Source organism: Bos taurus, chromosome 15 (genome assembly GCF_002263795.3).
Source record: "Bos taurus isolate L1 Dominette 01449 registration number 42190680 breed Hereford chromosome 15, ARS-UCD2.0, whole genome shotgun sequence".
In the NCBI taxonomy this organism is placed as follows: domain Eukaryota; kingdom Metazoa; phylum Chordata; class Mammalia; order Artiodactyla; family Bovidae; genus Bos; species Bos taurus.
The window spans coordinates 55,112,471-55,129,405 of record NC_037342.1 but is presented as its reverse complement, the minus strand read 5'-3'; the positions used below and the strand labels follow the sequence as shown (position 1 = coordinate 55,129,405).

General features: G+C 47.4%; 1 protein-coding gene across 1 annotated transcript; it reads right to left on the bottom strand.

Moving 5' to 3' along the window:
* Positions 1-4,746: 4,746 nt before the first annotated feature.
* Positions 4,747-16,585, bottom strand: LOC614494 (monoacylglycerol O-acyltransferase 2). Its single transcript, NM_001099136.1, is given in 6 exon segments — positions 4,747-5,685; positions 10,016-10,209; positions 10,830-11,004; positions 11,325-11,529; positions 13,956-14,134; positions 16,484-16,585. Coding segments are annotated over 6 exon segments (999 nt in total). The 5' UTR covers positions 16,575-16,585; the 3' UTR covers positions 4,747-5,530.
* Between the last annotated feature and the right edge of the window lie 350 nt (positions 16,586-16,935).

Genomic DNA, 16,935 nt, shown 5'->3' with positions numbered 1-16,935 from the left:
AAGAGTACTGGAGTGGGGTGTCATTGCCTTCTCCAATGGAAACAAGCCACTAGGCTTAACCCAGCTCAAGTGGGAAGGGGTTGTACACAACCTCCTTGAAAGCACAGTGTCTACATGAGTTACTTGGGATTCTTCTATAAAGGAGCTGTCTCTTCTACCCTGTATATAAATTATTCAGTCATATTTATATTAGTATACACTGTGGACATTTAGTTATACTTTGAGTTATAATGCAAAACAGCATGTTATTTGTTTTGTTAGTCAAATTGTTCCAGCCATTGCCCTTGGGAGCGTTTCTAGTTTGGCTCCTGTGTTTCTTTGGGATGCTCCTGTCATTGTGTCCTGACCACTCCCTTACTTCTGACACTGTGAGACTCATCTTATAGTCTGACCCTACCCTGAGTGTGTGCTCAGTTGTGTCAGTCACGTCTGACTCTTTGCGACCCTATGGACTGTAGCCCGCCAGGTTCGTCTGTCCATGAGATCCTCCAGGCAAGAATACTGGAGTGGGTTGCTGTGCCCTCCTCCAGGGGATTTTCCCAACCCAGGGATTGAACTGGGTCTCCTGCATTGCAGGTGGATTCTTTACTGCTGAGCCACTGGGGAAGCTCCTTGGCCTTACCCTAGCACCAGTTATTTCTCTAAGTATCTCAGAAATCCATTCATTAGAGAATGTATTAGAAACAACACATTAGGTCTCTGTGCTACTTGCTACTCGGGTGGCCTGGCTTTCAGCCTCTCTCAGAAGACAGAGCTTGGAAATACAGGTCTGTATATTAACCCATATTCATAATTTGGCAGTTTCCAGTCAATATACTATTTTCTAAAGTTACTTTGGTCAGTCCTTTTTCTTCACTCAGTTCCATGAGATTTTATCCTACATTTGTAATTCAGTTAAGATTCTTTTGTAATGGTCTACATTCCATCCTGGGATTCATCAACTTCTCGGTTAATTTTTAAGCTTGTTTTATGTATTTATTTATTTGGCCATGCTGTGTGGCCAGTAGGATCTTAGTTTCCCGACCAAGGATTGAACCCATGCCTCTGCAGTCAAAGCACTAACCGGGGAAGTCCTGAGTTTTAAATTTTAATTTCTATACATTAAAATTCACCATTTGTGGGTTTTGACAAATATGTAGTCTCATGTATACATCCTACAATACCATTTAAATTTGTTGTACAATCCTAAACAATTCCCCTGCTTCCTCATCAAAGGTTCTTACTCCTTAAATCCCTGACTTCTGCTAACTTGTTTTCTATTCCTGTAATTATCATTTTCCAGAAAATCATATGAATGGAATCAAATATGGTGTAGCCATTTTTATGGCTTCTTTCATTTAACAAAATGTGTTTATGGTTCATTCATGTTATTGTTGAATAGCTCATTTCTCATTGTTTCTGAGCAGTGTTCCATTGTATAGATGGAGGACAGTGTGCTTTTCAGTTCACCCACTGAAGGATATCTTGGTTGCTCCTGGTGACTGGAGATTATGAATAAGGCTGCTATATAGATACTGATGTGCAGATTGTTCTGTGGACTTATTTTCAAAACACCTGAGTGTATACTTGGAACATTATTGTTGTATTATACAATAAGCCTATATTTAACTTTGTCAGAAACTGTCAAAAAGTCTTCCAAAATGGTGTGTCACTTTGTATTGAGTTACTTTAAATTTCACAAATTAAAGCTGACTTTTCTCCTTCTACTCATTGTTTCCAGGCTTGTAATCAGGAGGTCATACTCACTAGGCAAATGGTTCTGGCTTTGCAGTCAGACTTGAGTTCAAGTCCTGGCTCTGCAAGTGTAAAAACCACTTGAAATTTGAGTGACTTTGGACAAGTTAGTTAACCTCTCTGAGTCTCATATTGGGAATTCATCCTTCATATATGCATGATGTTCCCGGGTGGGTTTTCCAAGAGGTGGATTCTGTGATGGTATTTGGTCTGCGGAATATTATTAAGGGGACCCTAGGCATCAACATCTGTAAGAGGAAGAGAAGGCAGTGGGATTGGGCAGAGGGAGAAGTTGAACCAAAATGGCCCATCAGAGTGCTACTGATTTGGGCTAAACTTTTTGTGGAAGGAAGACAGTGGAATTGTGCAAGGGGCAAATGCAAACCAAAATGGCTCATCAGAGTAATCCTGAATTGGGCCAAAGTGGCCAAGGCTGACATCCTGCCTGGATCTGTCTTAGGATCAGTTTCCCCTATGCAGGCAGCTCTGCAACTGGGACCACCCCTCCTTCCTTGAAGGTGCATCTGGGAGGCATTTTCCAGGGTCCTTCCTCAAGGCAGGTTGGAAGAGCCCTGGATGAGAGCTGAGACCAGTCCTGTACTGGTCACTTTCCAGCTGTGTGACCTCAAGACAATTCCTTCCAAGAGCCCTTCATCCTACTGGGTATCAGGGTCTGAGACGACAGCTCCTACTGACCCGTGTACAGAGCTCAGCAGTCCACCGGGGTTTTGTCCCCCCCACCTCACAACCCCCTTGCAGGCCAACAACCAGGCTGCAGCATACATCCCGGGGCAGTGCGGCTCCTGTGTGGTCTGAGGACCTGCCTTGCCCACAAGCTGCCTGTTACTGGTTCCTGACAAGGTAAGTACAAAGTTGGAGAGAACTGCTCAGAAACCTTAGAGCAATGTGGCAGAGTAGTTCTATGTGTAATAAAAAAAAATGAGGACTTTCCTGCTCCAATGGTTGAGAGTCTGCCTGCCAGTTTGGGGGATGTGGGTTCTATTCCTGGTCTGGGAAGATTCCATGTGCCGCAGGGCAACTAAGCCTGTGTGCTGCAACTGCTGAGCTCTCATGCGTACAGCCTTTGCTCCATAACTAGAGAAACCAGCACAATGAGAAGCCCACAAACTGCAAGGAAGAGTAGACCCCACTGGCCGCAGCTAGAGAAAGCCTGCACACAGCAATGAGGATCCACTGCAGCCAAAAATAGAATAAAAAATAAAATAATTTAAAACATTTGATATGCACTATGTTTGCTTTGTTTTCTTATTTCATTTCTGGGGTAATTTATATTGTATTTTACAAATGGATAGGTCAATGATGAATTAGAAAATATATATAAAATCTGCTCCTTTACCACAGATATTTTGAGATGCACTAATCTAGAGTGTTCCTAATGCAGGCCTCTGACAATTCTTACATTTTTTAAACCTGGGGACTGGGGGCACCTTTGATCCTTAATCACTGGCATTTTATTGATAGTGCCAAAATTTGTTACTTTTGTGTTTTTAGGGCCTTTTTGAAAGGGGCCGTTAGAAAGAGTCTTTCTGCCCATCTATTTCTATTCACGCTCTCACTAAGAACGTAACTGGCCGTACGTGGATATACCAGCTCAACTGACTGAAAAGGGAAACACTCAGGTCAGCTTTCTGGCAGGGAGTGAGGGAAAGACATAGAATCTAAGAAAAGTCCAAACCTGGTCTGTGATAGACACAAAATTTCACAGCTCTTTCAAAAACTTTTCCAGGAATTTATAAATGGAAGGGGTGAAGAAGAGCTGTTATTTATTCAACAGTCATTTATGGATGAACCATTTAAAGGAGAAGGCACTGGACTCAATGAGGGAATGTGATCTGTATGGGGTCCTGAGGCCAGCAGAGGGGTGTTGGGGGGTGGGGACTGTGTGCCTGACTGGTTCCCAGGCACCTGCCATTTCTAATTCTGCACAGTTTCAGTCCAGAACCAGGCAGGATGAGAGCAGCATGTGATAGCTGCCTGGGACCAGGATGACTGTAATCCTTTAACATCTCTGACATGAACCTCATTTAATTATGAAGAAGTCATGTCAGTTACATTGAGTACTCCACATGAAGCATCCACCCAGAGCCCAGGACGTAGTGGGTTCTTAGAAAATGGCTCAGGGAGCTGATTCTGCCCTGCTGTGGGGTCACTAAGACAGATGCTCAGTCCAGTCTGAGGGATCCATTGCCCCTCCATCTGGCCCATGACCCGATTCAGCCCAAGCACCTCCCAGGGCTCTTCCTTACTCTGGGGGATGAATTCCTGAACCCTGGACTGGACAGTAGTTTCCCAGACAGCAGGCCAGACATCCTCAGGGACCCCGTCTGCCCTGCCCACTCCCATCTCCATAGAAGTTTGCTGTACAAAGCCCTAAACCTCAGCCTCCTGTTCCTTAAACCTCACTCTGAGCCTGGCCCTTATCAGGAAGTCTCACCCATGTGTGCTCTGCCCTCTCCCTCCTCTCTGCCTTTGCCCCCTCAGCAGTTCATATGCTCCACCTCTGCCTCCTCTGATCTCTAGCAAAGCCCAGTCCTCCTGAGAGGGTGAGGCTGGGCCAGGCCACGTGGCGGCTGGCAGAGCTGTGCTGGCTGACATCTATCCTATTTGTTGTCACCATCAAGCAGTATCATCGGGCTGGGCTCCTTTGTCCCCTGTGGGTAATGATGTCTTGTCTGAGAACTTCTTCCATATCAAAGGGCAGCCTAATTTTAAGAGGAGACTCCAGATCTGCCAATCCCTGAGGGCCTTCATCCTTTTCCTGGTCTGCCCTGTGTCTGTACATAGCCTCCCCCTTCTCTCCCACAGAACAGGCCAGAGGTGGTGATTTGGAGCTTATTGATCAGGGAGGAAGAGGTAGCATGCCTTTCTCTGGTCCATCTGAGCCACTGTCTGGGAAGAGGACACAGGGCAGGAGGGCTGTGAAACCAGGCTGGGATTAAATGGGAGTCTTTGACCAGTGTTTTCAGGTAGGTAAGGACGATGAGAAAAAAGTAAAATCGAATCTTTCATGTGATGAATTGACATATATGGAGCCCAAGGTCAGGGCTGAATTACAAAGGATAGAGTAGGAGTTACCATAAGCAGCTTTCAGCCTATGTGTGATTAGAGCCGAGGTCAGAGGTCATTTTAGTCCTTGGGAAAACTGAGACTCAAAGGGAGGTTGAAGAGGTTGGTGTACAGTCATTTAGCCAGTGACAGAGCTCAGGTCTTCCCCACCTCCAGGCCCTTCTGGCTGCCATATGGGGCTCAGAAACTCAGAGGTGCCAGGATGAGCCAGGAGGTTGTGCCCTCCCCCTCCTCTCCGGCTCAGGGAGGGAGAAGATGGGACAGGCAGGATGTAGGATAAGGGAGCTTGTAGGAGAAAGGGCTGCAGCTGGGGGCTGCTTCCAGCTGTCACTCAAGGCAGAGGAAGGGAAACCTGCTCACTGGAGCTGCTGTTTGTCCTGCTTATTGAGTGACAGGACCACAGAGGACGGACACACAGACAGCATTTTCTCCCAGTATCTCTCCCATTTCTCAGGTGGGCAGAACCAAAGAGAGGGCCCGTTACAGAGGAGTTAGTGGAGGAGAGCAAATCATTGATGCCAGAGTCTGGTCTCCTCTTCTATGAGCCAGATGTGACCTGGGGCCTGGCATGGGGTGGAGATGCAGGAGTCAGTGAAGGCTCTGGAGATGTGTTCAACAGATACCTCCAGGAAACCTTCTGGGATCACAGCACCTCCCTTCCTAATGCCAGCCCTGCCCTTTGGGGCAAGCCCCTCCTCTGGGGAGGTACTCAGCAGAACTCCAAGTGTTGGTCTTTGGGGATGTTGTACTTGAGCTTGTGGGTTTCGAAGAGGTTGCTCAGCTCCTTCAGGTAATGCTGGTGCAGCCTGTCCACCTCCTCTTGGGAGGGATGTGGTATCTTCGGCACCTCGATGGGCTTCCCCACTGCAAGACACAGAGGTGAGTGGTGGCCCAGAGTAGGAATCACTGGGGTCTCTGGATCCCATGGGGCAGGACTCCGTGCCAGTGGTCACACCCACTGGAAAGTGCCTGTATTGTTTCCCTTTCAATTGTATTTTGGGTGATCTAATCTAAATATTTGGACAACTCCAAGATTCTGAAATAATAAAAACACCTCCAGCTGGCATTGCCGCCTGCCAGACAATGTCCTAGGTGCTTTACTTGTATTATCTCCTAAAATCTTCTGAACAATCCTATGGGGATTGAACCTGCTATTAGTCCATTTTAACAGGTAAGGTAGTGAGGCTCAGGGAGGTTAAGTAACTTATTGCAAGATCACATAGCCAGGAAGAATCAGTGACAGATTGTAAACCCTGAAGATGTGCTCTTAGGCTTAGGGACACGTGGATCTGGGAGTCTTAAATGCCATGAGTGGAAGTGTCTGTATATCTGGGAGGAGGTGGCCCACAGCCCAAGTGCCTCTTCCTCCTCTCCCTCCATGCCGGTCTGCAGTGCCTCCCATTCTAGGGAGGACATGGGAGGACTTATCAATCTCCTTCCTCTTGTTCTGCCTGGCTCAGAAAGCAGCTGTTCTGTCTTCTTCTCTTGGGAGTGGTTTTGGAGGCATCCGTTTTGAATTATATTCATGAAAATATTACCATACAACCCAGGAAAAGTCATGGTGTAGAGGGTTGACCAAGTCTGTACTCAACTAAGAAATGATTGGGTGAGTGGAGATGAACAGACCTCTCTCTATAAGCTTTGCCATTGGAACCTAGTTGGAATTCAAGACAAAAGCAAATGAGATGATCATATAGCAGAAAAGATGGTGCTAAGTCCATGCACTAAAGTCCATGACCATTATTTACAGGGAAATCCCTCAGGCTCTCCTTTATAGCCTGCTGATTGCTACTCCTTGGAAGGAAAGTTATGACCAACCTAGAAAGCATATTCAAAAGCAGAGACATTACTTTGCCAACAAAGGTCCGTCTAGTCAAGGCTATGGTTTTAAGAGATGGCAAGAGTGAATGTCGACATTCTAGGAATCAGCTAACTGAAATGGACTGGAATGGGTGAATTTAACTCAGATGACCATTACATCTACTACTGCAGGCAGGAATCCCTCAGAAGAAATGGAGTGGCCATCATGGTCAACAAAAGAGTCCGAAATGCAGTACTTGGATGCAATCTCAAAAATGACAGAATGATCTCTGTTCGTTTCCAAGGCAAACCATTCAATATCACAGTAATCCAAGTCTATGCCCCAACCAGTAATGCTGAAGAAGCTGAAGTTGAATGGTTCTATGAAGACCTACAAGACCTTTTAGAACTAACACCCAAAAAAGATGTCCTTTTCATTATAGGGGACTGGAATACAAAAGTAGGAAGTCAAGAAACACCTGGAGTAACAGGCAAATTTGGCCTTGGAATACGGAATGAAGCAGGGAAAAGACTAATAGAGTTTTGCCAAGAAAATGCACTGGTCATAACAAACACCCTCTTCCAACAACACAAGAGAAGACTCTATACATGGACATCACCAGATGGTCAACACCGAAATCAGATTGATTATATTCTTTGCAGCCAAAGATGGAGAAGCTCTATACAGTCAGCAAAAACAAGACCAGGAGCTGACTGTGGCTCAGACCATGAACTCCTTATTGCCAAATTCAGACTGAAAGTGAAGAAAGTAGGGAAAACCACTAGACCATTCAGGTATGACCTAAATCAAATCCCTTATGATTATACAGTGGAAGTGAGAAATAGATTTAAGGGCCTAGATCTGTTAGATAGAGTGCCTGATGAACTATGGACTGAGGTTCGTGACATTGTACAGGAGACAGGGATCAAGACCATTCCCATAGAAAAGAAATGCAAAAAAGCAAAATGGCTGTCTGGGGAGGCCTTACAAATAGCTGTGAAAAGAAGAGAGGCGAAAAGCAAAAGAGAAAAGGAACGATATAAACATCTGAATGCAGAGTTCCAAAGAATAGCAAGAAGAGATAAGAAAGCCTTCTTCAGCGATCAATGCAAAGAAATAGAGGAAAACAACAGAATGGGAAAGGCTAGGGATCTCTTCAAGAAAATTAGAGATACCAAAGGAACATTTCATGCAAAGATGAGCTCGATAAAGGACAGAAATGGTATGGACCTAACAGAAGCAGAAGATATTAAGAAGAGATGGCAAGAATACACAGAAGAACTGTACAAAAAAGATCTTCACGACCCAGATAATCACGATGGTGTGATCACTGACCTAGAGCCAGACATCCTGGGATGTGAAGTCAAGTGGGCCTTAGAAAGCATCACTATGAACAAAGCTAGTGGAGGTGATGGAATTCCAGTGGAGCTATTCCAAATCCTGAAAGATGATGCTGTGAAAGTGCTGCACTCAATATGGCAGCAAATTTGGAAAACTCAGCAGTGGCCACAGGACTGAAAAACGTCAGTTTTCATTCCAATCCCAAAGAAAGGCAATGCCAAAGAATGCTCAAACTACCGCACAATTGCACTCATCTCACACACTAGTAAAGTAATGCTCAAAATTCTCCAAGCCAGGCTTCAGCAATATGTGAGCCGTGAACTTCCTGATGTTCAAGCTGGTTTTAGAAAAGGCAGAGGAACCAGAGATCAAATTGCCAACATCTGCTGGATCATGGAAAAAGCAAGAGAGTTCCAGAAAAACATCTATTTCTGCTTTATTGACTATGCCAAAGCCTTTGACCGTGTGGATCACAATAAACTGTGGAAAATTCTGAAAGAGATGGGAATACCGGACCACCTGATCTGCCTCTTGAGAAATTTGTACGCAGGTCAGGAAGCAACAGTTAGAACTGGACATGGAACAACAGACCGGTTCCAAATAGGAAAAGGAGTACGTCAAGGCTGTATACTGTCACCCTGTTTATTTAATTTATATGCAGAGTACATCATGAGAAACGCTGGACTGGAAGAAACACAAGCTGGAATCAAGATTGCTGGGAGAAATATCAATAACCTCAGATATGCAGATGACACCACCCTTATGGCAGAAAGTGAAGAGGAACTCAAAAGCCTCTTGATGAAAGTGAAAGTGGAGAGTGAAAAAGTTGGCTTAAAGCTCAACATTCAGAAAACGAAGATCATGGCATCTGGTCCCATCACTTCATGGGAAATAGATGGGGAAACAGTGGAAACAGTGTCAGACTTTATTTTTCTGGGCTCCAAAATCACTACAGATGGTGACTGCAGCCATGAAATTAAAAGATGCTTACTCCTTGGAAGGAAAGTTATGACCAACCTAGATAGCATATTCAAAAGCAGAGACATTACTTTGCCAACAAAGGTTCGTCTAGTCAAGGCTATGGTTTTTCCTGTGGTCATGTATGGATGTGAGAGTTGGACTGTGAAGAAGGCTGAGTGCCGAAGAATTGATGCCTTTGAACTGTGGTGTTGGAGAAGACTGTTGAGAGTCCCTTGGACTGCAAGGAGATCCAACCAGTCCATTCTGAAGGAGATCAGCCCTGGGATTTCTTTGGAAGAAATGATGCTAAAGCTGAAACTCCAGTACTTTGGCCAGCTCATGCGAAGAGTTGACTCATTGGAAAAGACTCTGATGCTGGGAGGGATTGGGGGCAGGAGGAGAAGGGGACGACAGAGGATGAGATGGCTGGATGGCATCACTGACTCGATGGACGTGAGTCTGAGTGAACTCCGGGAGTTGGTGATGGACAGGGAGGCCTGGCGTGCTGTGATTCATGGGGTCGCCAAGAGTCAGACACGACTGAGCGACTGAACTGAACTGAACTGATTGCTACTTTACACACAATTCTAACAGACCTGGAATGCCCTTCCCTTGTATTCACCTCCTCTAAAAGTCTTATGGGATTGTCTGGTCAGAATTAAATCCTCTTTCTCTGGCATCATAAAAGTCAAGTACATCCTCAGTGCTGTTACACAAGGGCGTGAGGATCTGTTTGAAGTGATTTACCTTCTCTGAGTCTCAGTTTGCCATCAATAAAATAGGGATGAGAGTCTACCTCCAAGGTTACCCGGAAAAGTGAGCTGTAAGGAGCCGTGCAGTGCTTGCCACACAATGGGTGCTTGGTAATCTGTAGTGGCTATGGTTCTTTGTACCTCAGTTACAGTTCTCATCCCAGACTGCCTTTTATCAGGGTTATTTGCCTGTGTCTCTATTTCACCCTCTAGAACATGAGCTCCACTTGGTCAAGGATGTGTCCAACCCAAGTCCATGTCCTCTTGCAGTACAGAGCCCAGGCCTCTTGCCTTGTAGCCTTCCCCCTACCTCCCTACCCTAGCCCAGGTCTAGGCTCACCCACGGTGGTGATGGGTCGGCGGTAGGGCATAAAACCAAAACTGTACTGGAAGACTCCACGGCCATAGAAGAACGGGATGGCAAGACGCGTCTTCTTGTACAGTTGATCTCTGAACCATTTCCACCAAAAGCCAGGAGAAGTCTTAGCATATAATTCATTGTCCCCAAAGGAGAAGATCGGCACCAGAACTGCTCTGGAAGGAGACAGGAGAGAGGGCGTGTGGAGGGGCAAGAAGATTCAAACTGGTCACCTAGCAGGAAGCTTGTGACAGCAGAGGACAAAGCCCTGGGCTGGAAGTAGGTGGCCTTGGGTAACTCCCAGTTGAGCTACAGCTTTGCTTTGTGTTAGTGGGCAAGTCCCAGCTCCTCTTAGGATCACCACCTCCCAGTTGCACCACGACGAGGAGATCAGAATGTTGTAGAGTCCTCCCAAACATCAAACATCTGCAAAGTTTCTGGGAAAATCTCTTCTGCCTCAGCTAGCTTGTGTTCTTCAGAGGTGCTTCAAGGTTGGATAACTGCTCTATGCTGTGCCCCAAACTCCACTGTCTCAGATCCTCTAGGTCTCAGACATAATGCCAACTTTGGGCAGTATGACCCATCACACCTAGTCCTTTTGATCAACTAGTCTCCCTTCTAGAATCTTCTCTGGGTATTTGGACATGAGACAGTAAATATCTTGCTAAGTTATCTTCTCTATGAATGGACTGAATATCTCTTGCTAAAATAGGGCCTGCATTAATCTCTGCTGTCTTCCCACCAAAACACAATCCTTGCCAATCTCCAGCTGAATCCAGAGCCCTCTCCCCAATACCCATGCATCAGGGCGAGCCTGATGAAGCCCTTGCGGTTCCGCAGCACCAGCTTGTTGGCTCCAGGCCTGGTTTTCAGTGCCTCCCTGATGCCCCCAACAGTGATGGCCACTAGGTTGCCGCCTCCTTTCCTGCTCAGAATGTAAGCAATACTCTCCTTGTCTGATGAGACCAGCCCTGGGGAGAGAGTAACGTGGTTAGCTATGGGGTGAAGAGGGCAGGGGCCATAGCAGGGATGTGGTAGGTCCCTACTCACCCTCCCCCTACAGCTGGGAGTTCCCTGAGGACTGGGATTGAGTCATTCCCTTCTTCCCAACCCCTCACCAAGCTCATTGCTGGGAACAGAGCTGTGGGAAGTGCTTCCTTGGGTCTAGCCTCCTTCTCTACTACACATTTTCTTGGAGGAAATGCAGAATTCTTAGAAGCCCTCCCTGAAATCCCTCTTCCATGCCTGCAGCCCTCATTTTCCTGGGCTCTCCAGTTCTGGGAAGGCTTACCCCCTTGCATGATGTAATCTCTGAAGAGTGGGATCCTGAAATATATGTTTATCGTTGTCAGATGTGGGCGGATGCCAGGGAAAAGTGAGGAGAAGCCCGTGCTGTCTGTGCACATGTTGGTAAAAGCTCCGACTGACAGGAGTCCATGAGGGTGGAAGGCAGCAAGGTAGTTCCGGGAGGGGTCCAACTCAGTGGTCTTGACTAGCTGCAGGGACAGAAACCTGGTGAATTGGAGCTGTACCTCATGCCCTCGCTGGTCCACCTGCTGACTTTCTGGGCTGACCTCTTCTGTGTCTCCCCTGTGCCCAAGTGCTATCACACCCATATGTGAGTGTCCTGAGATTAGAGATGGCCTATCTAAGGATCCTTGTCCCCACTGCAGACCTGGAGCAGAGGAGATGCTCTTGGAGACTGTGGAATGAAGAGGGAGAGAATGGACCCATGAATGGACCCACCAGGGAAGGAAGGCCCCCTGCCCAAGGACTCCTGGGAGGGTGACAGGGACACAAACCCCTGTCCTACGTGAAGGGAAACCTTATCCCAGGCAGAGTCCACCCAGAAGGAAGGAGCCATTGCAGGAGGGAGTGAGCATCTCTCCAAAGACTGTGGCAGCTGGAGTTCTGTCCTGGATCAGGGCTGACCCCTGAGTCACTGTGACTCAGTGTAAGAGACCCGAGTGTGCTGGGAAGTGGAGGTGGGAAAAGGGGCACGAAGTCCCTAGTGATGCCCACAGGTGTGGGTGGGGAGGGGTCAAGGAGGTGTCCTGCCAAGTCTGCAGCACTTCCTGACACCAGGTCACAGCCTGCTCACAGCACTGCACCCCTGCTCAGGCCTTGGCCTGTGCAGACACTGCTGCTCCAGGATAATGGAATCTTCACATAGAAACCCAGCTCCTGGACTGATCTGCATGAGGTGGAGGGACCTTATCCCGGGGGAAACACTGCCTGATTCTCTACTGTTAATTCTTGAGGAAGTCTATCACCTGTGTGTAGAAAGCTCCAAGACCCAGAAACCATTTCCTAATTTTGCTTGAAATTCCACAACTAAACTCCAGTTCATAGAAATCACAGCAGGAACTGTTTAAAGTTCAGGAATCCACAAGCCTTTGGCAGGGAGTGCAGAGGCTTGTCAATGTGGGAGAGCTCCAGTAGAGCACAGACTCCCACTTATGGGCTAGCCCATGATTCCTGCAGGGCCTGCACAGTGAAAGTGTGTAGAAGAGTTGGAGGATCTCCTGGGAGGTGCTGAGGTCCAGACTGTGAGGCCACTGAGTTATCTCTGCAGGCTCCCAGCCCAAGACAGGCACATCATCCTGCCCTCTGCGGCCACTCAGTGGTACTGCCTGCTCTCTGCAGGCCTGCAGTGGGCAAGACTCCTGAATTCTGTACACATGAAATTTCTGCAAATTAAGTCCAGTGTCCCATCCATCTTAACAGTGCCTTTGAGAAACCCTCCCCTGGGGTTACCTGTTTGAGTGAAGAGCGTGAGGGATGTGGATAGACAGTCACAGAGCCCCTCAGTACCATTTTCCTGGCAGACATTCAACTGACAACGGTTTTGGTTGCAAAGCAAGCCACATGCTGTTCTTGGAGGCCCTAGGATGATCTGGTATTTCATGAAATCCTCACAACCCAATAATGAATGTGGCATAATCTCTGCTTTACATGTGAAGAAATCAAGGTTCAATGAGACTGGCTCACCCAAGATCTGGTATGTTGCAGATCTGGTATTAGAACCTATCCTGCCCAGCTCCACAGGTCACACTCTATCCATTTCTTCTCTTCTGTTTCCAGAGGAGGGCCACCTGCCTCCTCCTGGCACTTTTTTGTGTCTCTCCTGCCTTTCCCACCTTATCTGGACAGTAAATCATCCCTTCCCAGGGCTTACACCCAAAGATTTAGTCTTTTTGTGATACAGGAAAGAAGTAGAAGGCTCAGTTCACTTAGAGCAATGTCTTCCTCAATCAGGACTGACCTTTGAGTCCATGGTCAGGTGTCCACAATGACCTTAGGTCAGAGAGTCAGTCAGAGGCACTCAGAGTAGAAGGGAGCGGTATGTTTACTGGATACATGGGGAAAATGAGGAAATGATTGAGCAAGGCTCTGTCCAAGGACATAAAGCATACCGAAGTTTGGGGCAGAATAGATCCAGAGAACCAGTTCAGGGCTCTCTGCCTTGCTTCTTTACCCAAAGTTAATACACAAACTTTGAAACCAGTAAAATGACTTGTGTGACCTTGGTCATACCTTTCTTTCTCACTGGGTATTAGTCTTTTTATTTGAAGAAGTGTGGGGCTAGATGTTTTCTAAGGACATGACTTTATACTTGCAAACCCAAGCATGTCTGCTGAGCAGTTTACACCTATAAGACATATTTGTGTGCTACAATATATAGTCCACAGAGCTCCTTCAAATTCTGTTCATTCATCAGTCCTCATAGTGGCCCCACATCTCTGCAGGTGGTAAACCACCGCCAGACAGAAGCTGACTCCTCCCCAGGCCACATAGTGGTGGAAGCCCAGCACCTTCCTCCTAGCCTGGTATTCTGCTCACTGCACACAGGCGCCACACTTCCCCAGGGACACATGGGGCACTACAGGCTTAGCCACTCTCCAGCCACCCCATTACTCACCGTGATGGGGAAATAGTCCTTCATGTACTTCCACAGGACCCAGCGCTTTAGGAACTTATTGTGACTGCCCCCCTGCCGTGGCCTATTTTGGTCCAAGTACAACCAGATCACATACAGGATATTGAAGAGCCAGAATCTTGTGAACAGGAGGCCTATGAAGACCACAAGGCATAAAGGGGCTGGGGAGGGAAGCAGGAGCTGTCAGTGGTCACAGGAATGAAGGAAAAAGCTCTCCCCATATGCCCAGCACTAGCAGCACTGTCCTGTCCAGCCCTCACCCCAGGAGGAAGGAGTCAACCTTCCCTGCCTTCAAGGAGAAAGGAATGCAGCCCTTTCAGGGTCACACTGGGAACCTGAATTTGAAGATAGACCTAACTACAGACTTTTCCCCACTATACCAGGCTGCTTATTCACTCCAATCTTACCCCCTCCACCTCCCTCTCTGCCCTGTTAAGTAATTTGTATTTACCAAGGGCTCAATAAAGGCCTGATGGAGAAGCGATTAAATGAGGCTTTGGGACCACAGAGAAAAGGGAGACATTGTCTCTGCCCAGCCCTCTTTCAGTACACCCTCAGCCCATCTTTCATAGATATATCCCACCAGATCCCTCCTCTAATGAAGCTCTCCTATGGCTTTTTCATAACTTTGAGGCACAGTCCAAGCAGCTCATCCTGGCTTTCAAGCTCCCCATGACTGACTTGAGTCCCTTCCTGCTCCAGCTTCACTCACCCATATGCATCCCCATAATCCAGCCACAGTAAGCTGCTCAGTGTTCATACAACTCCCTGAGCTCTTTCTGTCTCTTAGCTTTTGCTCATGTTTCCTATGCCTGCCCTTCCCTCTCCTGCCAAAGGAGGGAGGTGGAGGCTAACACACCTGCCTGGGCAATGAGTCAGGGGTACAGCATGACTAAGGCTGGGCCCAGTGAGGAATTCCCCTCTGATCTTTGATTCTCAGTCCCTACCACGAGTTAGTCCCAGCTTCACCTCAGAGCCAGGGAGTTCTGTGGGGCTGTCATTAATCTAATGCCAATGGAACCTCATTCCCAGGGAATAATGCTCCCTCTTCAACTTATTGACTCCACTCAATCCCATGCATTCAAACTCTTAAAGAAGGTCAGTTTCCACTTCTGTTCCATCTGAAAGTAGGGTAGATTGGGCTGTCATTCCTGGTAGGCTTCCAGGAAGAGGGGACGTTTGACTCAATTTAAATAGTAGTAAAATTCATAAGCCAGACAAAGTAGGCTGAAGCTCACAGATGCTCACTTTACACAGAGCTCCTACGATGAGTCAGGTGCTGGTGGGACAACTGTGAACTGGCAGAAAATCCTGACCTTCTCAAGCTGATTTGTGGAAGTCAGCTTTTACTCTCCTACCAGCCTTTAAATCCCACCCTGTGGATCCATCTCCTAACCATCTCTCTACCTACTGCCATTCTCCCTTGACCAGGGGAGGCAATCTTTACCCTAAACATCAGACTGCAAATATTTTAGACTTTGCAGCCAAAGAGGCAACTCAGAGGAAATTATATACAGAGCTGATTTAAAATGTAAAAACTGTTCTTGGCTCATGGGCTGTGCAGTGCTAAGTCACTTTAGTTGTGTCTGACTATTTGTGACCTCCATGGACTATAGCCCGCCAGGCCTCTCTGTCCATGGGGTTTTCCAGGCAAAAACACTGGAGTGGGTTGCCAGGGGATCTTCCCTACCCAGGGATTGAACCAGCGTCTCTTAGTTCTGCATTGGCAGGTAGGTTCTTTACCACTAGCGCCACCTGGGAAGCCCAGGTGACTTCCCTGGTGGCTCAGATGGTAAAGAATCTGCCTGTGATGAGGGAGACCTAGATTTGAACCCTGGGTTGGGAAGATCCCCTGGACAAGGGAACAGCTACCTACTCCAGTATTCTAGCCTAGAGAATTCCAAATTCCATGGACTGTACAGTTTATGGGGTCACAAAGAGTCGGATATGACTGAGTGACTCTTTCACTTTCATGGGCTGTACCAATATAATAATAATGAGTGGGATGGATTTGGCCCATGGGGCATAATTTGGAGGCCCCTGATACAAATTGTTACTGCTCCCTGTCATTGATTTATACCCTACACCCTAAACACAGTAGATCCATTGGCTTCAGCCATAGGGACCTATACCACACAGATTGGACCTTGTCATTCCCATACCTAAAGCCCTCCTGGGGCTCCCTTTGTCCCCAGGATAAGGGACAAGGTACAAGCTCCTGCTCCTGGCATCAGTGGACGCAGAGCCCTTTCCTCAGCTGCCGTCCCTCTAGCTACTTGACCTCCCAGTATTCCAGACTGGGCAGGGGGTGGGTGCAGCCAGTCAGACACACTCCTGCTGGCAAAGCACCCCGAAGGCCAGCTGAGCAAATTGTCCCTCATACCAGGTGATCCCCAAGTGCTGATCTCAGCAGCCCTTTTAGGACCTGTGTCTTTCTCCCATCAATGCACCCTGTGCTCCAGAAGTGGCAGGTGTCCACGGCCTCCTGTTCCCAGCCCAGCCTGCCTTACGTAAGACAATGAAGCAGAAGATCCAGTACAGGACTGCAAAGGTCTGCAGTCTGCGCTCCAGTGGCACAAACAAAGGTGCGAACTCCACCATGCTGGCTCCTCTGGGTTCTGGAGGCTTCTCTGAGCTCTGCTGTGGACTGAGACACTTGCTCGTGTTTGCTGCTGCCAGAGATTGTCTAAGCATTTATGGGTTCTGAAGTGGGTGGGTTGCCGTTTCAAGCAATGTTTTATCTGCCAGATCTTCTTTCTGTTTGCTTGAATCTTGCTGTCACTTGGCATGTGAAGCAACAAATATAGTGCAATCTTGTCTTCTTTCCACCTTCCCAGCTATCTGGCTATGATTATTGTCTCCTTTCATTTGCCAGATCCACTGTTCCCCTCCATGAATTTGTAATTACAGTTTCCATCTAAAAATCCCTTGGCCCCACCATCTCCTCCATCTCCTGCCCTAT